Source organism: Alternaria metachromatica (genome assembly GCF_023757995.1).
Source record: "Alternaria metachromatica strain BMP 0045 chromosome Unknown scaffold_15, whole genome shotgun sequence".
NCBI lineage: Eukaryota > Fungi > Ascomycota > Dothideomycetes > Pleosporales > Pleosporaceae > Alternaria > Alternaria metachromatica.
Window position 1 is genome coordinate 407,012 of NW_026055506.1, and position 23,331 is coordinate 430,342.

General features: G+C 54.4%; 8 protein-coding genes across 8 annotated transcripts; 4 read left to right on the forward strand and 4 right to left on the reverse strand.

Annotated features, from left to right (window-relative positions):
- Positions 1-780: 780 nt before the first annotated feature.
- Positions 781-3,283, reverse strand: DBP4 (ATP-dependent RNA helicase dbp4; the record flags this gene model as incomplete). The annotated part of the gene is made up of 2 exons (XM_049333597.1): positions 781-3,102; positions 3,161-3,283. The coding sequence occupies 2 exons, from the start codon at positions 3,281-3,283 to the stop codon at positions 781-783; spliced, it is 2,445 nt and encodes an 814-aa protein (XP_049187319.1).
- Positions 3,284-3,577: 294 nt separating this feature from the next.
- J4E83_006687 (uncharacterized protein) lies at positions 3,578-4,277 on the forward strand (the record flags this gene model as incomplete). Its single annotated transcript, XM_049333598.1, has 2 exons — positions 3,578-3,650; positions 3,709-4,277. 2 exons carry the CDS (start codon positions 3,578-3,580, stop codon positions 4,275-4,277), a joined length of 642 nt encoding a protein of 213 aa, XP_049187320.1.
- Positions 4,278-6,308: 2,031 nt separating this feature from the next.
- On the reverse strand, positions 6,309-8,335 carry J4E83_006688 (uncharacterized protein; the record flags this gene model as incomplete). Its single annotated transcript, XM_049333599.1, has 2 exons — positions 6,309-7,631; positions 7,688-8,335. 2 exons carry the CDS (start codon positions 8,333-8,335, stop codon positions 6,309-6,311), a joined length of 1,971 nt encoding a protein of 656 aa, XP_049187321.1.
- A 5,180-nt stretch (positions 8,336-13,515) lies between these two features.
- DBP10 (ATP-dependent RNA helicase dbp10) lies at positions 13,516-16,305 on the reverse strand (the record flags this gene model as incomplete). The annotated part of the gene is made up of 3 exons (XM_049333600.1): positions 13,516-15,050; positions 15,098-15,682; positions 15,738-16,305. 3 exons carry the CDS (start codon positions 16,303-16,305, stop codon positions 13,516-13,518), a joined length of 2,688 nt encoding a protein of 895 aa, XP_049187322.1.
- A 249-nt stretch (positions 16,306-16,554) lies between these two features.
- Positions 16,555-17,497, forward strand: J4E83_006690 (uncharacterized protein; the record flags this gene model as incomplete). The annotated part of the gene is made up of 3 exons (XM_049333601.1): positions 16,555-16,558; positions 16,610-16,842; positions 16,892-17,497. 3 exons carry the CDS (start codon positions 16,555-16,557, stop codon positions 17,495-17,497), a joined length of 843 nt encoding a protein of 280 aa, XP_049187323.1.
- A 157-nt stretch (positions 17,498-17,654) lies between these two features.
- J4E83_006691 (uncharacterized protein) lies at positions 17,655-18,344 on the reverse strand (the record flags this gene model as incomplete). The annotated part of the gene is made up of 4 exons (XM_049333602.1): positions 17,655-17,872; positions 17,922-18,017; positions 18,074-18,180; positions 18,235-18,344. The coding sequence occupies 4 exons, from the start codon at positions 18,342-18,344 to the stop codon at positions 17,655-17,657; spliced, it is 531 nt and encodes a 176-aa protein (XP_049187324.1).
- A 215-nt stretch (positions 18,345-18,559) lies between these two features.
- J4E83_006692 (uncharacterized protein) lies at positions 18,560-19,332 on the forward strand (the record flags this gene model as incomplete). The annotated part of the gene is made up of 4 exons (XM_049333603.1): positions 18,560-18,600; positions 18,654-18,714; positions 18,773-19,158; positions 19,209-19,332. 4 exons carry the CDS (start codon positions 18,560-18,562, stop codon positions 19,330-19,332), a joined length of 612 nt encoding a protein of 203 aa, XP_049187325.1.
- Positions 19,333-20,649: 1,317 nt separating this feature from the next.
- On the forward strand, positions 20,650-21,804 carry J4E83_006693 (uncharacterized protein; the record flags this gene model as incomplete). The annotated part of the gene is made up of 1 exon (XM_049333604.1): positions 20,650-21,804. One exon carries the CDS (start codon positions 20,650-20,652, stop codon positions 21,802-21,804), a length of 1,155 nt encoding a protein of 384 aa, XP_049187326.1.
- Positions 21,805-23,331: the final 1,527 nt, after the last annotated feature.

The following is a 23,331-nucleotide window of genomic DNA, read 5'->3' on the forward strand; positions in this document are numbered from 1 at the left end:
CGGAGGAGAGGGTGGAGTCTGAGAGGAGGGAGCGGGTTGTGCAGGTGCTTAGGTAGATGTTGTGGGGTGTGCCGATGGGGGCGGCGCGGGGGTGGATTGGGGTGCTGGTTATGGTGGTGAGGAGGGAGGATAATGCGATGAGGAGGGGGGTGGGGAGATGCATCGTGAGAGAGGGTTGTTGGGATGGCAGAGGGCACAGAGTGGAAGTAGAGTGACACCACACGGGGCTGTTATAAGATTTTGATTTGTATCCAATGCCTTACTATCGGTCGAAGAGACAAGAAAACCCAGGAACGCAGGCCTGTATATAGTATATAACCCATGCTACTCTTACACCCACCGCCTACACGGAATACGAGATGTACTCCCAGATATTCCCTCGCACCACCACGTTCCCAAGATAGAAACTCACCAATGCGTTTTCATCTACACGTCATATAAAGCCTCGTATTGTAACCGGGAGACGGGTGGAAGAGGCTCAACGAATATGTATTTAGCCTACCGATCCAGCACTATACAGTGCATGCGAGGTTGTATACCGGCAATACCAACAGCATGGTAAGCCACCCCTGCTAACGACCGGGTACGAATTTCGGTAAGCAAGCGTCGGTCCGGCGCGAGGGGATGGGTCGACCGATTGGATATTTTGTAGTCGTAATAGATGAGCTGACTTTTGAAGGCCGCATAATTGTAGTTGTGGGAAGTGTAAAACGAGACTTTTGGTGAGAACTTGATAATCGTGTGGCATTACAAAATGATCTACACGCCGATGCGTGACTGCTAGTCCAGCAGGCCCGCAGCAAGCGCCTCCATATCCTCCAGCGTCTCCGGCTCCTCCACTCTATGCGCCGCCTTGGCCTTCTTCTTCCTCCTCTTCTCAGTCTTCTCCTCATCCTCGGAATCAGACTGGAACCACTTCTTCTGCTTCTTCGGCTGCTCTTCTTGTTCTTCGTCCTCCTCGTCACTGTATTCCGCGTCCGCCCTGAAGTTTGCGAGAAGATCCTCACCGGGATCGGGAAGCTCGACACCCGCATCGTCACTATCGTCACCAGCTTCACCAGCTTCACCAGCTTGCTTAGCCCGCTCTCTTTCTTTGCGCTTGAGCAATTTCTCCTTCCTCTTCGCTTTCGCAGTCGCTTTGTCTTCGACATCGGCGGCTTGAACGACTTCTCGTGTTGCTTCGATGAACTTCTGGCGTTGCTCTTCTGGAAGACCCTTGGCGCGCCATTGCTCTTCGTCTTCGAGTTCGTAGATTTCGTGCGGGTTGCCGTCGTCGTCGTAGACAAGTTTCTTTCCCTTGTCCATGAGTTTGGTGAGCTTCTTCTTGGATTGAAGGAGTTTCTCGCGGCGATTGCTGTCGACAACGATGGGTTGGGATGCACCAGCAATGTGAACAAGGCGACCACCGGGCGGAACTTCGGGAGCCTTCTCAGCGTCACCATCGCCGGCATCGTCGTCCGCTGGAATTCGTCGTTTGACGGCCATGAAGTCGTCGTCGGCCGCGTTGTTAGTCGCTCCAGCACCACTGAATTCGTCCGCTGGGCCCTCGTCATCCCCATCCCTGACCAACTTCCGGTAATGTTCTCCCAGAACATCCTGGTTCTTGCGCTCGAACATGCGGTCGTATTTGGTTCGCACAGGTTTGTCTGCCTTGGCCGTCTCTTCAGCGTCAGAGGAGTCCGAAACCTCGATCATTTGTCTTGATGCTTGTTTCTTCTGTCTGCTGTTGTCATCCTTCAAGAACTTGATCTTTGGCGCTCCCGGTAGACCCAAGCTAGAGGCGTATGCTTCCAGATTGTACTCTTTGAGCTTGAAGACTTCCTTGTCTTTCTGTAGATATATCGACTTGACGTGCGTCATGAAGGCCTTTTGGCCGAGATACTTCAGAGCTGGATCCTGGAAGCACATGTTCTGTAGCTGGTCCTTGATTGACTGACGCTTCTTCTGGCGCACGTTGATCATCTCGACGGGTACTCTCTTAGCCTCCAGACGCTTCAGCATACCCTCTTCTTCGCTCGGTGCCAAGAATAGCACTCCCCGTCCCTCCCGGTTGTATCGTGCTGTTCGACCGACGCGGTGGATGTAGGTGTCGACATCGTCGGGGCAGTCGACCTGTATCACGAAGTCAACTGCTGGGAAATCCAGTCCTCGGGCTGCGACGTCTGTAGCAAACAGGCAGGAATGTTTCGCCGCGGAGAACTTTGCTGTGGTGTCAAGTCGAGCTCCTTGCTTTTGCCGACCGTGGATATGAAGCAGCGGTATACCAGGCTGCATATGACGGAAAGACTCATAGACGAATCGAACGGTCTTTGCAGATGAGAAGAAGCAAAGAATCTTTGACTTCTTGCTCGCTTGTATGAAACTCCAGAGGGTGTCCAGCTTCTCTTCGATGGGGCAGACGATGTAGTTTTGCGTGAGGCCCTTTGGAGTTGCGCTCTTATCTTCGGCGTGTACAGATACGTATTCCGGGTCTTGGAGGCTCAAGCGCGCAAGGTCGGACACCTTCTTTGATTGGGTAGCCGAGAAGAGCAGCGTCTGTCTTTCCTTGGGAAGATATTCGACAATTGCGTCCACGTCGCGCTGGAAGCCCATGTCAAGGATCCGATCCGCTTCGTCCAGCACCAACATCTTCAGATCGTCCACACTGAAGGCTGCTGTTTGCGACAAGTGCTGCAACATGCGACCGGGTGTTGCGACGACTATGTTCATCTTGGTCAGAGCCTCCCTCTCGTCCTGTAAGCTCTTTCCTCCAATGAGCAGACCCGCCGCAAACATATGTCCATGTCGTCCGATCTTGCGCAGGACGTCGAATATCTGGATGGCGAGTTCTCGAGTTGGGGACAGGATCAAGGCGCCTAAGCCGGCGTCGGGGCCAATGTGCTGCAGGCGGTACAGGTTCTCCAGGACAGGTATGATGAAGGAGAGTGTCTTTCCGCTGCCAGTCTTGGCAGCACCGAGGATATCGTGTCCCTGCAGAGCTAAAGGTATGGCTTTGGCTTGGACGTCGGTCATAACGGCGAAATGCGACGACTTGAGGCCTTGCTTGGTCGGGTCGGAAAGCGGGAGGTCGGTAAAGTCTTTGTAGTTGCCATGCTTGGGATCCTGCATGTACAGTCAGCTCATTGCGCTCCTTGTCTCCTGCATGTCTGCGCGTTCATACCAGCTGCTGGACGGCCTGCTCCAGCTTCTCCACGTCCACATCGTCGCGCTTCCTCTTCTGGAGATTCTCCCTCTTCTTGGGCTTGAAAGGCCGCGTGCGACCAGTGATTCCAGATGCGACCATGGCGGCGCGATATCGAGTCTTCGGCTTGCTTCGGTGTTGATGTCGACTGGCGCATCGCGAGAGAACTTTTTGGTGGAGAACTTTCGGCCTCTGTGGGCCCGTGCGCTTCGCCGCGGGGATTCACGCGCCATTGGAATCGCGAGACACTGCTTTCACTTTCACTTTCACTCTCCATTACCACCCGACAGAGCTTAGTGTGACGTGTAGAATTGGGCTTGTTCATTTTCCGACCTCCAATCGACTATACACCACACCATCTACACTCGACTCCAAACAACGCGTCTACAACCCACCATGGCGGACGATGATATCGACGCTCAGCTCGCAGGTTTCGGCAAGGAGCTTGACAAGGACGCTGAGATAGACCGTAAGTTGAAACTTGTGCTCATTGCTTATTACGGGGTGACGTAGACTAACAAATCCAGGCATCCGCAGCGTCTTCAGTCTCGACGCCTACGCCGTCCTCGGCCTGCAACCCGGTGTCCCCGAATCCGACATCAAGAAAGTCTACCGCGCCAAGTCCCTCCTCATCCATCCCGACAAGACCAAGAACGAGCTCGCCCCCGATGCCTTCGACCGCCTCAAGAAAGCCCAGACCGTCCTCCTCGACGAGAAGCTGCGCGCCGAGCTAGACGAGAACATTGCCGATGCGCGCATGCTGCTCATGCGAGAGAAGAAGCTCACAGCCGACGACGAGGAGACGCGTGGCGAGGAGTTTGCGAAGGAGTGGAGACAGAAGGTCATCTGGGTCATTCGAGACAACGAGATGAGGAAGCAGAGGCAACAGAAGGCTGCGATGAGAGAGGAGGGACGTGCACAGAGGAAGGAAGACGAGGAGATCAAGGAGCGCAAGAGGAAGAGGGAGCAAGATGAAGCCTGGGAGAAGACCAGGGATACGCGCATCAACAGCTGGAGGGAGTTTGCACAGGGCAAGAAACCAGAGGCCGCGGATGGTACAAAGAAGAAGAAGAAGAAGGTCAAGGCTCTGGGATGAGCACCTCCAGTGTCTCCTCTGTATCCCACATACAAGAGTCGCTGTCCCAGAGGCGGTAGCGATCACAGATGCCCAGGATCCAGCGCTCTGTCGCCTGCGCCCGGTTATCTCCATGGACAGCAGCCGGCACCCTTGAACCATACTTTCATAACCAAGATACCCATTTGTTCTTACCACTGCATACACAATAAACACCTTGCACTATTCACCTCAGTCTCTGCACGTCATATTGAATGAGTCTCGCCCCCAACATCCTCATCTCGGCTGTCACCCTATCTCGCGTTCCGCCTCGCCTGGTAGGTTGGAATGCGCGAACAGCGTGTTCGTCGCCAGCATTAAGGTTTCGCCAAACTACAGTAGCTGTTTCACATATCGAGGCGTATAGCACTACAAGCGCCACGGGCCGTAGATCTACATGCTCTGGACAACCTCATTTCACATTGCACTCTGATCGGGTACTTTGGACAGGGGAGAATGGGTGAAGGAAGGACTCAAAGATCCTTCATATTCTCTCATGCCTATTCCAAAACTGTATGATACAAACAAGAACCCCATAATAGCCAGCAAGTTCTGCGCTATGTATCTCCAAGTGTTCCATCCAATCTTCTGCAACATTCGAGAAACCAAATGCGGGTATATCCTCCACCTGGCCTAGCAGCCAATACTTTCCCAACCGAAAACCCCCCACTGCCCCCCATAACTATAACTATCTTTAGAGCTTGTAGCCAAACTGCTTTCGCTCGTAAATGCGTGGTATGTACAGGTTCACATATATACTTCCGGACTTGTATCCGGGCCTCTCTTGTCGAAAGAGAGCGTGGTACCTCGGCGGTGGATGGTGATAAGGTGGACCAAGAATAGAAATGTAGTTTGAACCATACGTGACTGTTGTTGTCCTTGTAATCTCCCGTGGTGTTTGTCGTCGGCTGTGAGTTCCGACAGGTGGGTGGTATAGATATAGTGGTGATCTGGCGGCTGAAATGTTGCTCTCTGTCTTCCGCTCCTTCTGGTCTTTCACGCGAATCCATGTCTTGCCCTCGGACCCAAATTGGCCCCCGTCGCTGCTCCGCCGCCCATCAAGGAAACGACGACCGAACGCACTACTCTCACTCACATACATCCAACTCGCGCGTAAGCCTGTTTAGTATACAAATGAGGCGGGAAAGCGACTCAGAACCCAGTCCCGGGTTGACGATGAAACACCAACGCGAGGGCACGGATCAACAGTGGTACAAGACGTGAACGCACCGTACGACGAGTACTTGGATAAGAACCACAAAGTCCCGCCCACAAAAGCAACGCATACGAATAGAGAAGACGACAACACGCACAACAACGTTGTCAATACCAAGCCAGGTTTCTAAGCCACCCATCGCCGTAACCATGACGAATATGCGACGTATGACCAGAACAGAAGCAGAAGCCAAACGGTAACGTACGCACGTCAAGCAATGCTAATCGCGACAAAGACAAGAACAGTGATATCGATAGAAAGAGCAGGACCATGAGCGCGCTGTCATATGCAAGAGATGACGAGTGGGCAAAATCCCAAAATATGGCTTGTTACGACAAAACATCGCAGAAGAAAAACAACACGAGTGGGTAACCAACGCCCCAAAATGCAAGGACAGCAAACAACGACTACCGCAAGCAAATGCAATTCAAGAAGCGACAAGTAAGATATCGTGAGGAAAAGAATTGTCGTATGAGATGAGATCCATGTCATCGTCCCGTCCGTGTGCAACATGCGCCATTCCCGCCTCCGCTTCGCAAAGCGCCGAGTTTCAGTTTCAAGTCAGACAAGGGAACCCGACTGTCGGTACCCTCCGCACTTCTACCGCCAGCCACGAGCCACGGCCAGCCTGTTGGAAACACGCATGATCCCTTCTTTTCGCGCGAACCGCAATGACCCCGCTGCACGTACCTAATTCCAATCTTCCTCACACCGGCCGACGCGTCTCAGGAACGGGAACGCATTGCAACGTCAATCAATCGACCTCCTCCTGGCTTTGACGACTTGACTTGTCTGGTCTAGTCGAGCACCTCATGTATATTCAACCGCCGCCGCTTGCCCATGTCAGGCGACTCGGGCCTCCGCTGCTCGGCGCTACTCGACGGTGAGTCGTGCGTTCGCACACGCTCGCGTTCCGCAGCGCTTGTTTCGACGTGAAGCGGAGAACCAAGCGGCGCGGGCCCTGTTCGAATGGGCGGCAGATGGAGGCCTTCGAGACGGGGAGGCCGGTTGAGCTCGCGGAGAGGTTCGGATGTTGCTGCTGGGGGGCGCGCGGGTTGTGCGTATGGCGAGGGGTATGCGCTGCTGGTGGGTTGCGGCGGGACTTGGTAGGTCGGGAAGTAGCCTGATTCTGGGCCTGCGGTGGGGGAGTAGCCGTACGAGGGGCTGCTCTTGTAAGAGCTTGGACTGAATGTGGGGAGGGACGTGCGGATGGAGGAGATGTTGATGAAGGGCGAGTTTGGTCCAGAGCTTGTCGTTGAGGTTCGACGCTCTTGATGCGGCGTGAATTGCGAGACTGCTGTCGGTGCGGACATGGCCTGAGAGGTGTGTCGCGATGTTGAGGGCGCTAACTGCTGCGTTAACAGAGTCGGTCCCGCGTGTCTTGGTGGTGAGCACACGACGAGCGTCACAAAGTACAGAGACGTCCTGGCAAGCCGGATTTGGACCGACAGCGACTGGTACTGTCCACTAGCCGGCAGACGAAAGCTGAGGTACATGGGCCGGTTCGTGTACCCCTGGGTAACATGGTCAATGTCCTGATCTTGGACCGACTCCATCACCGCGCGCATAGGATCTTGCCCAACCGGGGTGATGGGCGCCATGTACGTCGGCTCACGTTCGTCGCGCTCATCGCGCAAGTCGTTTCGCAGCTTCTGCATGCTCTCATTCTGTCGCGCTTCCAGAAGCTCGCCAAGATGCTTGCCCCTGATGTCTCCGAGGAACGATACGAGGTCCGCGAAAGCCTGGTTTGCTTTTTGTATCACCAGGTCCAAATTTAGGTAAACGACAGGCAGCTTTTGGTACGCCAAATTCGGTCCCACACCGTAGGGAGGTGCCTGCACTCCGCTGTAGTCACCCACGCTGTTGGGCGCATCCCGGGGCGCAGACGCAGCGGAATGGAGCTCCTTCTGGTGCGCAGTACTCTCTAGACTCCGTTGAGGTTCGAAGGGTCGATATTGCTGAGATACTGGGTAAGGCGCTTGATGAGCGTGAGGTTCGGAGGTAGGTGGCGCTCCTACGAGCTGGCTAGGTGGTCTTCCGTCGTCTGATCTAGTGAACTCTCTGTCGTCTCTCAATCGTGGCCTTCCTCTCTTTTTGTGCTGCACATCTTTGCATGTGTCCTGTTTGATGCGTTAGATCACTCGCCAGAGTTCGACTTCGCGCCGCAAAGACTAACCTGCTTTCCAGAAGCGACGCAACGGCCACATGGGCGTTGGACGTCGCAGCTGAGATGTGCCTTCTTGCAGTTCACACAAGCTGACGCAACGTGCGCTTTTGTGCGTCTGGCTGGCTTCGTCGGTCTTGACGGTGGTGGTGCAATCATCGCGCCTTGCTGCACCATCGGGCCTCCGTGCTGGACTCCAGCATAAGGGGGCAGGCCGGCGTTTTGATAGCCATATCCGTAGCTATGCGGAATGGCATGAGGGTAAGATTGGTGCTCGTGAGCACGTCCGGGTTGGTAGTGGAGTGCTTGACCCCTGTGCTGGGGATCTCCAGGGTAAAGTGGCCGCTGTAGGGGAAGAGCATGCGCTCCCGACGTAGACCGCGGATCGTACAGCGATGGCAGAGTCGGCGGTTGAGTCAGGCTGTCCTGTCTCTGAGATGATCCCGGCGGTGGGTAAGAGAGGCGCGCAGATTCAAGCTGTGCTGTTCGACGAGACGGGGAATGAGATTCTGACATGGGCGGAGACGGGTAGCCCTGGTGCTCAGACCTGTTAGGACTGAACTTCGACCGGAACTTGGCAAGGCCGTCTTCAGGTTCTGAAGGCCGCCCGAATGGCGTGGTAAGGAGTGAGGTCGGACCAGGTAGCACCAGGCTCTGCATAGTTTGACCACCGCGCGCTCAAACGCCGCGTAAGCAGCAAGAGCACAAAGATTAGAGGTAACGCTGGAGCGGACAAGTGGGCTGTCTCGCACGATGCCCTTGGATATGCGAAGTAAGAGTGCACGGTAGGGAGATGTTGGTGTGGCAGTATGATGAGGCCTGCATGGCGTCCCAGGTAAGCTAGTGCACAAGCGAGGAGAAGATCAAGACAATGACCAGAGGCAGGGCATTCCCTTATGGTTGGACAGTCGCCGAATCGATAAATGCTCATGTCCAAACAAGTTTCAATACAGGGTGGCGGCATTGTGGGCCATGAAGAGTTTGAAGGAAGACATGGGCTGAGAGGCAAAAGAGAGTACATGGAAATACCTTTTGATAGTGGGCGGATGGGGTCGACAACAGCGATGTGTCTGGCTAACTCGGCGTCAGAATGGAGACGGTGTCGGACCTGTGTCGGCCTTGTGTCGACGGCAGCGGCAGGCAATGGGGCGGCGAGAAAGAGAAGCGGCGAGGTGGTGGTGTTGTATGGGGTGGGACCAATGAGGGAGTGGGATGGCGACTCGTCGTGGACCAGAACAGAAGTCGACTCGGCGGACATTCCCCAGTAATAACCACAATCGGTTATGGAGATTCTACTCACAGATCTTTGCTACATCCCTGTCAAGTCGTGCAGGCGGGCCATCCAGGAGAAGGGGGCCACGATGAGTTCCGGGCAACGGGAGCAGGGAAGGGTGCGTCTCGGGGACTGCTACATGCTTCCCTCGTTCGGCTGATGGTTCTTCGACATTTCTGCTAGGCCGGTTTCCCAGTCGGTCGATGCACCCGCGGAATCACATATGCACGGCCGCCAGCTGTCTGCGTGCATGGGCGGTGCGGGTTGGGGAGCCTTGTCAGAGGCCGCTCAACCCCCTGTCTTCCGCACCGTCCTCGAACCGGGGTGTGCTAACGAGATATGGTCGCGCTTCTGCGCGCTATGCACCATTGTTTTGCAGCCGCCCAGGCAAACTTTCAATTGAAGCATAGCATAAGTCGGCGCCCTTAATCCTCGGCGTGCGCTTATGTGCGACCCAGTAATTGCCTTTTTGGCTGCGTCCGGCAGCCACGGCGCCCACGAGAGGAGAATTGACGGCCAGCTAGAGGCCCTACAGCAAGGCAGTTATATTCACCCACGCGAGCCCTGCCACCGGCCGCCGCGAGGTGAGCAGGCCGACAGGTGTGGCTCCCACTGACAGGCCCGCGGTTGTGGTGCACTATCAAGACGCTTGTCACTGTCAGTCGCGCTTCCGGACCCTTCAGACCAACCACTTGCATTGATCGCCTCGCAGGCCTTTTCGCACCGACCGACGGTCGCAGCGGAACATCTCGCCTCGTAGCGGCTGCGCTGCATGGACTGCCGGGGAAAGCTTGCTCAGGGTCTTGCTGTCGCGAGCTGCAAAAGCACCACTGCGCGCTGATGACGCACTCCGCTGGCGCAAACTCTATCGCGACTAACAAAAAATTGGACACACATCCGATGCCACGATCGACACTCGGATATGGCTGACAGGGCCGCGCCTGTGTGTGGAGTTTCCCGTCGATGCATTGGAGGCAGTCGCTCTTTTCCCGAAAAGCAACTCGTCATAATCCCCTTGAACACTCGACGCTGTGGGGTGTCCTGCTTCGTCATGCGACACGCTACGTCTAGTGGCATGGCGCTGGCGCTGTAAGCTTGTATGGCGCGGGTGATGGATCTGGCAGATGCAATGTGCTCTGGTTCAGAACGTGCAAGCGACGGTAAGCTGCATCCGTGGCACCTGGTCCCCGTAGTAGCTGCTGGATAGTCTTCTGTACAGTCTCTGGAGCATGTCGAGGTCGGGATGTGGCGCACACGCTTGGTACCTTCTTCTGCATGCCCAGCGCCGTGTGCAGCAGAGGTCAAACAGCGGACTCGGTGCATTTGAGACGATCCCCTCGACCTGCAGAACATGGCCGGGCGGTCCAGTGTTCCAGCCGCCCGAGGTGGTGTGCCTCGCCGTGGCGTCGAGTGCTGGGAGCAAAGCGTACACATAGTGCCCATGGTCAGACTAAGCCAGTGGTATATCATGCATCCATTATAGGCGTGGGCCGTGTCGCATTGGGATAGCACACGCAAAATACTCCGGTGGGTATATCGATCGCACGCTGGCGCTGTTGACGATCTGCCCGTAAACTGCCCGAGCGACGACGGCATGACCACCGATATTGCTCGTCTTATTGGAGTGTGCGCAGCATTGACGATGCGGGGCCGAAGCTCACAAAGTAATCGCAGCCAGCCAAGCATGTCATGACAAGTCGACGATGCTGGCAAGATGAGGCCTTCCATGCTGCTGCCGCCAGGTGTGTGAGCAACGGCACCAGCGTTAGTGTCCCGACTGCCCCATGACGGCTACCCAACCGCTCTTTCGCATGTAGAAGGTGGAACGGCGACTGCGGCAGGGCAAACTTGTGATGCTGCACCACGGACGAAGGCCATATTCACCGGTGATGCTTGACCCCAACGCGGAATAGCGGTAAGCTGAGCCGACTGCCGTGAAGATCGATGCCGCGTCTAGGGCAGAGGTGGGTGTGTATACCTCTGCACTAGCTGGGAATAGCGCATCCTGCCACCAGCATTGTATACTCGTCCTCCCTAACCCTCATCATCTCAATTTGTAATTGTCTAATGACTTCAATACTTGCGATCTGCAGCCACAAGGTATTGCACATGTCCCGTCACCTGGGAAGTGCAGGGACGCAACGTGCTCGCCAGTGAACCTTGTCCGCACATGTTCACTCTGCTCTCTGCGGCCTGAACCGAGATCACGACGCAGGGGGCATGACTCGAGGCCGGGTCCTGCATGAGCGTTTCTTCTTCCTCCCTCGGGGCAGGTCATCCGGATCGTACAATGACTAGCCACTACGGCCGAGCAAAAGAGAAATTTCCATCCTGTACAAAAGTGTCGGATCCGCCCAGCTTTTCGAGTGGGTCGTGATTGGCCCCCGGCGCAGAAAATATAAATCCAACCGACAAGGCAACGCGAGAAGCCCAGGACTAGACCTTGCATTTAGCCTCGTCGAGGATTGCTGAGGTCCAAAAATAATCACAGATAGCGGATATTTCGACGTTAACAGCAGGTCTTATATCGCCTGCAGATTGCTCTCATCTCTCTTTACGGTTCCCCGAGGCTACGGCATGCGCATAACGGCCTGTCCAGGGTCTCGGGATTACTGTCCTTTCCCGGCGGGCCCTGCCGTTTCGTTGATTCAGGCGCAGGTCTCTGTTGAGCTCCGTTTGATGCCAACCCTGATGCGATCATCTGCAAACTGATGGAGCCGTGTCATGGTGCTACAATGCCAGCATCTCGAGTTTGCATCGCAGTGTCTAGAGCTGATAAGCCACGAGTCAGCCGCTTGGCCAGGACCCGAATATCACGACAGGCCTGCGGGCGGGATCTACGAACCGGTGCTCAGGACACGTTGTGCCAAAAGTAGTCGGCTACCAGGGACCCTCGCTGGCCTCTCCGTTTCCCCTGTGGTCCTTGCATGCTTGCCCGTCGCTGGTCCCATTGTCGATTTGCGACTGGGTGCGGGCCGGGCAGCTCCCTGGCTGGTCTCAGTGCCCAACAGGTGTCCAACTAAGACGTGTTATTGCCGATATGCTCCTCGGAGCCTCTCTGACACATGCATTCTTCGATGCGGCTCACGCCTGGCTTCAAGGCACCCTGCAGCATCTCGTGACACAAGGCAAGCGAGCCCTGCAGGATTATTCGCTCACCCCTCGACGACCTTGGGTAGTCTCATCAGGCCCGCAACGGAGCGAGAAATTTCCGTCCGGTAAAGTGCTCTATCAATACCCAAGAGCCGTTTACCGAGATACGAAATGTGACTATGTGCGCCTACATCTACCCGACTGGCGATAGCCTAGACTGCGCCTCTCCGACGACAGCCACGCCGCAGCCGTTGGTGCGCAAATGGCTCGTTCAGGCGGATGATTTTCATCGAAACCCACAAAGAGTTTCGCAGCGAGATTGGCCCTTCCGATTTGGGCTCTTGCGAATATCAAAAAGCCGTTGACGTGAAACAAAGTTTCTTATGCTGTGCCCTGCGCACCGCGGCACGGAGACCGAGCCCACGGGTGCAGTAGCAGAGAGGGCTGCCCTCAACACGCCACGCATCCCACCATCGCATGGCAAAACGCGCTCCTGTGCGACCATGCAGAAAAAAAAACACTCAGTGGCGGCTTCTCGAAGGTCGTCGGGTAAGCCGCAGATGGCTGCGTGCAGAAGGATTATTGAAGTCTGGCGGCGTTGGCACTAAACAGGGGCTGGTGTGCACCCTTACAGTGCACTCGTCCCGGCTCGCAGAAATCTCCTCGAGGAATGACGTGCCTGCCCACAATATGCCATGGGTACCCGAAGAGGCCCCTATCCCTGCTTCGGACCTTAATCACAATGGCGTGAGATTGGGAGGCGCTTCACCCAATACGCGGACTTATACGCGGTCGCCTGTCAGTGTCAACACTACCCGACGTCAATAGACGCCGGCAACTCTATCCTAGTCGACAACGTGTGCATAGTTTGGACTACAGCGTGACTTGCAGCTTGTCAGTCCCAATCCGACCACACTGGTGGCAGCTACCGCGCCAGCAAATAAACCTTGGAGCAAACCGATACATGCTCGATACAAAAAGGGACTGCGTCGCACCGAAAGAAATCGTGTCTAAACTTTTCAATCTCGTCGACCACGACGATGCGCACAAAAAGCCACTATCGAGTCAATACGCGCGCTGTCCGAGGATGGCAGGATGTTCGCCCACTGCCATGTCGCAGGGCCCCGATAAACTTTCGCCAATCCGCACCTTTGTGTGGCACAGCAAAGCAATGCCAACATGGAGCGTTACACAGAACCGACGGGGACGCGGGCTCTGGAGAAGCAAACATGGCCTGACCATGCGGGTCATAACGGCCTTTCTTCGCACAAATATCGAGATCTGGCCAATTGCTAAAAATCTAACGCTTTTTCTTTTAGTCGCCACATCGTACAGCTGTCAAATCGGATTGTTTTCACCTCGGTCCGCGCACAATAATCGAGGGCCCACGGGTATTAGTTCACTGACACGTGCCTGAAGAAAATCTTATAGCCGATTCATGTCGTTGGGTATTGATTCAATGCATTTGTTGAACTCAAAACTTCCGCTTCTTGGAGGGACGAGCATTCTTTGCTCGGCGATTTTCCTGCACCTTGCGGTTCTTGCGCACAGCGTCCACGTCTCTGAGTTCGCTCTTGGCGCCTCCATCCTTCCATGCACCGATGCGCTTCTCCTTCGCTTCAGCCACCCTCTTCTTCTGGACGTGATAATCATCGCGGTACCGATCAGCCTGCTTCGGAGCCTTCTCGGCCTTGTGCTTGTAGCGCGGGGCGTTATTGAAGGATCCAGCAGACCGGTTGGGGGCTTCAATTTCGCCCACTCGAGGCATCTTGACCTTGTTCGCCTTGCGCCAGTCGTCAAAGCGGCCGCTGCGGAAACTGGCTGCAATTTTTTGTCCACTTTCTCCTCGAATCATCTTGGCTCCCTTGGAGCCATCCTCGTCGTTGGTGCGGTTTACGTACTTCTTCGACTTTTTGTCCCAACGCATCTTCGACTTGGCCGCATCTGCGAAGCCCTGAATCTCATCGTTCACAAGTGACATTTCTGCCGCCCTTGCTGCTGACACGAAGTTGGTGTTGCCGGCATCTCCTCCGCTCACTCCATAGGCCTTCTCCTCTGCCATGTTCTCCTTGGGAGTATATGACATGAAGAAGTCATCATTCTTCCAGCTGTCCTGTTTTGACTTCTTGGAGGATGGTTGCGAGACAGACACCTCGAGCTCATCAGAGTCTGAGTCGTATACGCCATCAGCGACTTCAACCTCGTCTTCTTCATCCTCTGATGCTTCGTCACCGTTTGACTGTCTTGCAGGCGCTTGAAGTGGGTCCATGTCGTCCGCGGCTCGTTTGTTGGCTGCTTGCTTGGCTTTTTGTCGTCCGACTTGTTCACGCCTCTTGCGCATAATTTCGGCTGTGTCACTCTGGGTACCTCGTTTGCCGATCTCGAATACGGTCTCCGCAGGCCTGAATGACTGAATTCTCGCGAGCATATCTTCCTTCGCTTTCTGTGCACTATGCGCGTCATCGCTGAAGAGCATATGCGTCTCTGCAAAGTTGGGAGATGCAACCAACTCCTTAGCTCGTCCGACACTTTGTGCACTTGCCTGGTTGCGTGTTCGTTGATATTGGCGCTCGCCCTTTTCGGCTACGCTTAAGAGAAGCGCTAGGTCTTCGTCATCGGCGAGCTGTTTGTTCACAATCTCGACAGATGATTCCAGTTGCCATGGTGCCAAGCTACCAACAACGAAATCTTCTGCATAGTTTGGCTCTTCGTGTGACCTCCCGACTAGGAGTCGTTTACCGAGGAAAAGCTGTAGATCTATGAGGTAGGGTAGGTCGACATGTCTGCACAGACTATACGCCCATCCTTTCCTTCCAGCTCGAGCCGTTCGTCCGACTCTGTGTACGAAGATCTTGGGCTGCGAAGGAAAGTCGTAGTTGATGACGTGGTTGATATGGGGCATATCCACACCACGAGCAGCCACATCGGTGACAACGAGAATGCGAGTCAACCCAGTGCGGAAGTCCTGGATCTGCTCCTTGCGCGCTGTTTGGTCAAGGTTGCCGTACACTTGTGAAGTTAGCAAGAGCATCACATAAGAAGATACGATTACGTACCGTAAGACACGGCGTATCCCGCATTGCGAAGAAGGTTCGCGAGATACTCCACTCTGTGCTTTGTTGCAGCAAAGATGATGGTGGACTCAGCGATCGGGACGTCCTTGACAAATCCGTCGCTGCGCTTCCGCTTCTTGCTGTTGGCAGCTTTCTCCGCATCTGCCTTGGCCTTCTTTGATGCGTCGGTCTCGCCTACCGGCACCTTGATGACATTGTCGAGGAGGTGAAGCAGCGCGCCATCACGGTCACCCGACTTGATTGTGAAGTAGGCACTTTTGAGATCTGGAGAGATCTTGCTCTCAGCATCGAGACGGATGAGCTTTGGCTCTTGCAGACCTGCTCTCGCAAACTCTACGAGGGATTTGGGGAGTGTCGCACTGAACAGCAGTGTTTGTCTCGAGGTGGGTAGAGCATGCAGAATCTCAGCTAGTTGCGCCGCGAAACCCATCTCGAAAAGGCGATCGGCTTCGTCGAATACGATGTACTTTACGGAGGACAGATCGAGGCCCATCTCGACCTTCAGATGCAGGAAGCGACCAGGGGTAGCGATGATGATGTCGGGGTTGGTGGTCATGGAGCTGAATTCTGCGAACACGTTAGTCTCATTTCTCTTAGAGTCGACCTGCCCGTATACACGTACGCTCTTCGAGACTGTCACCTCCAACAAGCAGAATAGTCCTCAAATCTGTGCCGCGACCCAGCTCCTTCACAACTTTCAACGTCTGCAGTGCCAGTTCTCGGGAGGGCGACATGATTATTCCTCGCGCGCCTACTTTGGCAGAATGCGCCTTGAGTTTCTGGATCATGGGAATGACGAACGCGGCCGTCTTTCCGGAACCCGTCCTAGCCATACCCACGACATCTTGTCCATCGAGCATGAGCGGAACGGCCTTGCGCTGGATCGGAGTCGGAATCTTGAATCCCTTCTGCGTGATGGCCTTGAGAAGCGCCGCGTTCAGCCCCATGGCCTGGAAGCCTCCACCTTTCTTAACTGACTTTCCGACATTTGAGGCTTTGCGATTCGAGGCAGCCTGTTTCGCGGCGATAAAGGCTTCGTCGTCGGATCCGTCATCGTGTCCGACGTCCAGATCCACGCCCAGATCTGCGTTCAAATCCGCCTCTTGCTGAGCATCATCACCGCCAGCGAGGGCATCGAATATGTCGAACTCGGTTTCGGAGAGCGCCGGCGAGCTCGCGCGGGGAGCCATGACAGGTAGATGGTTGGTAGGGCTCGGAGGCGACGTGACGCACTTTGCCTACCTGACGTCTGAAAGTCGCGCCTCCAGTCTGGCTGTTGGAAAATTTCGGGCACGGGCCTCTCGAAATCTTGGCGGCAGGGATGAGCATGGCGCATCTCGTCGCTAGCTTCCACGTGCCCCGCGATGAGGCAGGCGCGTCCGACGCGTTTTGCCCTCACCGAACTTCTGCCATCGCGTCACCCAACCCACACCCACGAGATGAGTATGCAGCCTCTTCTCAATACCCTTGGACTCTCCAATCTAATCTCTTTAGACAATTACGGCGGCTACGAAACCTCGTACAGCACCACCTCTTACGGCGCTGGCGGTGGTGCTGGCGGAGGCGGCTTCATACCGGGAGAGGGTGGTAGTACACAGAGCCCTGGCGGTCGACAAGACCGTGCCCAAGATACCCTGCGACCCGTCACCATCAAACAGATACTCGATGCTCAACTCGAAGTCGGCAGCAATGACGCCTTCAAAATCGACGGCACTGTGATTACTCAGGTATGCACGAATTTCACGGTCCATTTGGCTATACTAACCGCTTCCTAAGCTCACATTCGTCGGTCAAATACGCAACATATCCAACCAGACTACAAACACAACGTATAGGCTCGACGACGGCACTGGCAGCGTAGAGGTCAAGCAATGGGTCGATTCCGATGCTGCAGAGCAGACCAACCCTACCAAAGCGAAGCTCGTCGAAGGTGCCTATTGCCGAGCATGGGGCAAGCTGAAGAGCTTCAACGACCGAAGATCCGTCGGAGCGACCGTAATCCGTCCAGTCGAAGACATGAACGAAGTCTCCTATCACCTGCTTGAAGCGACCGCGGTACATCTATACTTCACGCGTGGGCCCCCTGGCAGTGCGCAGGGTGGTGCCGCTACGAATGGCGCTGGAGGACAGCAACAAGCGGGAGATGGCGGTAGCTACGGCGGCGGATATGATCTTGCCGGTTACACTGCGTCAGCGAAGAGGGTGTTCAACCATCTCAAGACCACTCCTCAGTCCAACGAGGGCCTGAACCAGCACGAGATTGCGGCGCAACTTGGTATGGATACAACCGATGTTGCAAAGGCTGGTGATGATCTATTGTCGGGTGGTCTGATCTACACCACTGTTGACGACCAGACCTGGGCCATCCTCGAGGCTGATTAAGCATGGTGTTTGCACGCGCGGGACCAAGTGTATGGGCGAATAAGGAGGGGAACCACCAAATATGCTAGTAAAACACTAGCATAGGCGTAACGATTCATCATGATATTTCACATACTGCATTGAAAGCATCCGCAAGATACAATCTATCAAACACGAATTACTTCTCTGCATTCGTAGAGAGAAACAGTATGCACGTCGCAACGATCGCACTTGACACCACGGTGAACACGACCTGCGTCTTCCAACCTGTCTGCACGAGCGCCCGCCGCGTGCTGTACCGGGAGACCGTGTTGATGTAGTTCGACAACCCGGACAACATGCACGCTATTGAAAGAAGCCAGAAGACGATTCCCAATGGCAACGCGAAACTTTTTTCTGCACAGAGTTGTAAGCATGATGTGATGAGACTTTGCTATTGACTTACCAAGTGGAGTGGGCTCCGACTTGAGATGGAACGACATGACGATGGCAACAGACACAATGGCCATGTACACACTAAGCTTCAGCCACGACAGGAAAGCTGTGATATCTGTTAGTTACGCAATCTTCTTGTACTTTCAGCAGATCCTGGCATACTTCGTTCATTCGCAGCATGATCCCTTGCATCCGAAGACACGTTATCGAACAGCAGCACACCCATCCATGGCCTCTCCCTGAAGGCTACTCGATCGTAGTCATTATTTCTGAAGCGCACGTTAGGACTTGAACGAGAATCACGTAGAGTAGGTTGCACGCACTGTTTAACTAAGATGGGTTGGCCTCCAAATATCTTGTAGAACGGTCGGTACGGCTCGGCTAGAATAGACTCATCTGCATCGTCCATACGCGAGGCATCTCGGAAATCCATATTTTTCGGGTAATCTGTAGGACCACTTTGGGTTGAGATGAAAACGCGCTATGGCTAGTGGTATGGGGATGCTTGGTCGGCAGACGAATGAGTGTACTTGGGTGAGACACCGCACGGACCCCTGCCGATGAGGTCACTACTGCATTTGGACATCTCCAGGGTTTGTGAGAGTTGATACCATCGACACAACCAACGTTTATCTTACTCCAGTGAAGATGGGCAACGAAAAAGAGATGGTTCTATTCGGTGGTGACAAGTATGTGTTTGGGTAATGCATTGTCGCTTTGAAGCTAATGCATGTGTGTGCAGAGGTTGGAAAGCTTCGGATTGGACGGACAGTGATGACCGAGTGAGAGGAGGAGCATCCCAGGTAAAACCCATCTCTCAAAATGAACGAAGCAATCTGATAACTAATGTACGACTACTAGTCCTACCTTACCATCAATGGATCTTCCGCACGTTTCCACGGCAATCTCGACATCACCGCTCTCGGCGGCGCCGGCTTTGCCAGTCAGCGCACTACCGGCGAGGATCGCACCTGGGATCTATCTACCTACGATGGCATTTATCTCGATCTAGGAAAGCACGACGGAAAGAAGTACACACTAACGCTCAAAGACGAGATTCTGCCGCTTATGGCAGATGGACGGGAGCAATCAACTATCAGCTGGGAATACGACTTTGAATCGCAAAGCGAGCTTGGGTTGTTCGTGCCATGGCGTGCAATGAAGCCTACGTATCGCGGGAAAGAGAAGAACGATGTAAAGCCATTGGATTTGAAGAACGTCAAGCGGTTTAGCATCATGATGAGAAGGCAAGAGTCCACCACGCGATCATGGGAGTGCGGTTATTGACAGTTGCCAGTTTCTTTGGTACCCAAGAAGGCGATTTCTCGCTCACCCTCAACTCGATCAAGGCTGTTGCGCAACCAGACGACATCGAGAGAGGCATCACGAGCGGCGAGAAGGGCACAGGAGTAAGACTTTAACTACGTTACAGTGCTGGATGGTAGCTAACGCTACGGCAGGGACAGGAGCCTTGGTCGTGGAAGAACTCCAATCTTGTTGGTCTAGCACTTATTCTGGGTTCGACCTGGGCGATCTCTTGGGGGTACTGCTGGTGGAAGGGGTATGATACGGGCATTATGAGGTTTGGACGGTGGTGGTCTGTCGTGAAGAAGGATACGTTATAGGTCGAGAGGACGTGATGCGTTGCATGAAGCGTGAAGCCCAGGCCCGACATTGGATTGGGGGAGAAAATGGACCCCGTTGATCTTACATATCAGTTCCTACACACTTTTCGCGAACAGAAAAATCTGGATGTATCATCAGAGTTGGGAATCGCGGCCCGGAAGATTCTATGTGTGAGAAGCAACTGAGCGCCGCCTGCGGGTGGTGCAAGACCGCCCCATCCTCTACGCAACAAGCTCTCATATCGATGCGTTCAAGTGGTCGGAAATTTTTGTACAGCGATTTGCATCCTTCTTCCTTGTCGGTAATTTATAGAGCGCTATGGCCAGTGGAGGTACTTGAAGAAACGCTTGGCTGTATGTTTGTGAGACCAAGCTTGAGTAATCATCAGCGCATTTGCATGCGCAATGAAGGTATCCCAGAGAATTGGGCCTCTCCTACCCTGGACGAGAGGTTAGAGAGCGGGCGTTTATTGGCGCAGAGACAAGAAGTGTGCAAGAAACGTCCCGCGGACTTAGGATGCTTGACTCCGCTAGTGCAGGGAGACCCACACCAGTGTGGACCATTCAGCCTGTTCAGGGTGAGCTCCTTCCCAGATCAAAGTCGCCTCCACGCCGCAAAAGAGGAGCGTTCCTCCAACGTCGCTGCAAGTTTGGGCAAGCACTGATGTTCATGTTGCTCGAGATATTCCGATCCTTCACCTGCACCTCGTCCTCCAGCTTACGGTTGCTGACTATTTTGGCCCCATCGCCACTACATCTCCAATCACCAATTTCTCCGCTGCCAAGCGAGGGACCATGGCCAGACCTTCCCAATTTTGTCGATGATGGGCAAACGTCCGCTCGCGGAAATTCTCAACCAGGCGCTCAGGACCGCAAGGTGGAGAGACCGGGGCGCTTTGAGGCTGCATGAACATGGATTTAGATTGCATCAACTGCAGTAGTGGCAGCCTTGAGGAGAAGATGTTCAATGTCCACAGACGCCGCGCAGTGGCTATAAAGAGCGACGGGCGAACGGTGTCAGATAAAGTATCCGCAAGTGCTCCCGTTTGTCTCTTCAGGGTCCTCGATTTGTTTCCGATATTCCTAGCTTGTCGATAATACCGTTTCGCAACCATGCATCTTACGGCTCTCACCCTGGCTTTGGCTACCACAGCCGTCGCGGCGAAGAACTCCACCCAGCCGTACTCGACATGGATGGCTACTTCCTTTTTGTCCAAGGGCCAGAAGGTCGACAACCACTACGTCTCCTCCGTCATTCGTGAAGGCATCCAGAAGGCCGCCGTGACGCAAAACGACACTGCTCTGCTTGAGTATGCCTCCGAGGCAGTCTCGTCCGTTGTCACATCGAACGGTACCATCAAGGGCTGGAACGCCACTTTCTACACATTGGACGACATCCGGTTTGGCAACAACATCCTCTACTTCTGGAACTCGGAAGGACGCAAGGACGAGAAATACGTTGTGGCGGCCAAGGGTCTCCGAGAGCAGCTGAACCGATGGCCGCGCACCCCCACCGGCGGCTTCTGGCACAGAGCCCCGACTTATGAGAACCAGATGTGGTTAGATGGCATCTACATGGCTGATACCTTCTACGCGACCTACACATCGTACTTCGAGCCCAACAACATCACAGCCTGGAACGACATCGAGCTGCAATTCGATCTGATCGAGGAGCACTGCCGAAACGAGACAACCAATCTTCTGTACCACGGCTACAGCGAGGACAAATCGACTGTGTGGGCTGACCCAGAGACCGGTGCCTCCCCATACGTCTGGGACCGTGCTCTAGGATGGTACTTCGTTGCGCTTGTTGAGGTTCTAGAGGTCTTCCCCAAGACACACAAGGGCTACTCCAAGCTCGTCGACTACTTTGTCACGCTCGCTTCTGGTATCAACGACGTGCAAGACACCAGCGGCGGATGGTGGCTGCTCATGGACCCGGAGCTTGCTGGAAGGGAAGGCAACTACATCGAGTCGAGCGCAACCGCCATGTTCACCTACGCGTACATGAAGGGTGTCAGGCTCGGTTTGTTGGAGAAGAAGTACCAGCAGACTGCGTCCAAGGCGTGGGATCTGATGTTGGATGAGTTCATCCAGTACGAGAAGAACGGCACCCTCAGCTTCACCGGCACGGTTACTGTGGGAAGCCTGAAGGGCGATGCGTCTTACGAGTACTACACTGGTGTCGAGACCCTGACCAACGATGGTAAGGGTGCTGGTGCATTCATGTACGCTGCCACCGAGATGGAGTTGGCTGGACTCGAGTAAAATGGCATATTTAAACTTCGTTGTATATATTATAGGCACCAGAATTGACTCCAAGAGCAAGTTTTCACATGAAGTCGACATAGACTTTGGTTCAGTAAGCACGATCATGGATGCAGCATGTTTCTCGCCGTGACCTCGGAGCCATACGCCACGCTATCCTCATCAAGCCAAAGCGCGCGGCATCTCCCAAATCCCCAGATTCAACAAGCAACATCAACTACACGATGCGAAAGCACAACCTCGGCTTTTACCATAGGTCGTTATACAAACATGTCTTCCAAGCAAGAAAACTGCCTACGCCGTGATTGCACCTCGGCACGCAGCTGCCGAAAGGCCCGTCACGACTCCAAAAATAACCCGTCGAACGCGGGTCCCCTGAGCAACCAAGTGGAGCCACGAGCCACCGCCTCAGGTCAACAACAGGGCCTTGGAACCAGAACAGGGCAGAGCCATGGCCTCATGGATCTTGCTGGAAGTATCGTGTGACGTGCGCTAAGCCGTTGGCACTGGCACTGGCTCTGCGGATATTTCTTGACCGTTTAATCGTCCCTGTTTGCTAGATCACTAACAAATCTCCGACTACTTACCTGTACATTCCAGTTGCACGAGAGAACGTTGGTACTCGCTGTCAGACTACCACAATACCTACAACCATACCCAAAGTAAGTCTTCCTACATTCTGTATACACCACCTTCCTAACCACCACCCACAGAAACCCCAACCTGCAAACCTCACCTTCACCTCTCCAAGATGTCCCTCATATCCTCTGCCGCCGCCCCAAGCGCAACAAGCACCTCGTGCACCACAGCCGACTTCTCCGTTTTCCCGACCCAAGACATATTCTGCGGCGTAGGCAGCACAACGGGCGTCGCGTCCAATACCTCCTCCGCACTCAAACAATGCTGCAAAGACGCACCGGTCGAGGAATTCAACGGCTCATGCGGATACTACTGTCTTAGCTACGAACAGACCGTTGCTGATCTGAGGACTTGCTTCATGGATAACGGTGTCAATCCGAGGGATATCCTTTGCTCGGGGAATAATACTGCGAGTGCGACGGGCACGCCTAGTGGTGGTGCGAGTCGCACGGGTAGTAGTGGTCCGGATGCTACGGGTGAGGATGGGAAGCCGGATACGGGGGCTGCGGTGCATGTGGGTGTGTCGAAGACTGCGGTGGGTATGCTGGGCATGCTTGTCATGTCGGCGTTTGCTGGTGCGCTGTTGTAGGTGCTATCGCGGTGATGATGGATGTCAACGATGTCATTGCTGCTTTACCTTTCTTGTTCAAGCATAATACCAGATACTTTCTCACTTTCCACATCTCAGATCTCCTGATTACATTTTCTCGAAAGTTGTTGCAGAAGCGTGGCTTACTCACCACTACAGGCTGTTTTCGCTATGCTTCCTGCTTACACCAACCACCGCCAATCACCGCTTCGGAGAGACGAGTTTTGCATACAATGGTTGGCATACACATACCTTGGCGGTTATGCATTATTTATCGATCGATGTCTCCGTATACGGTC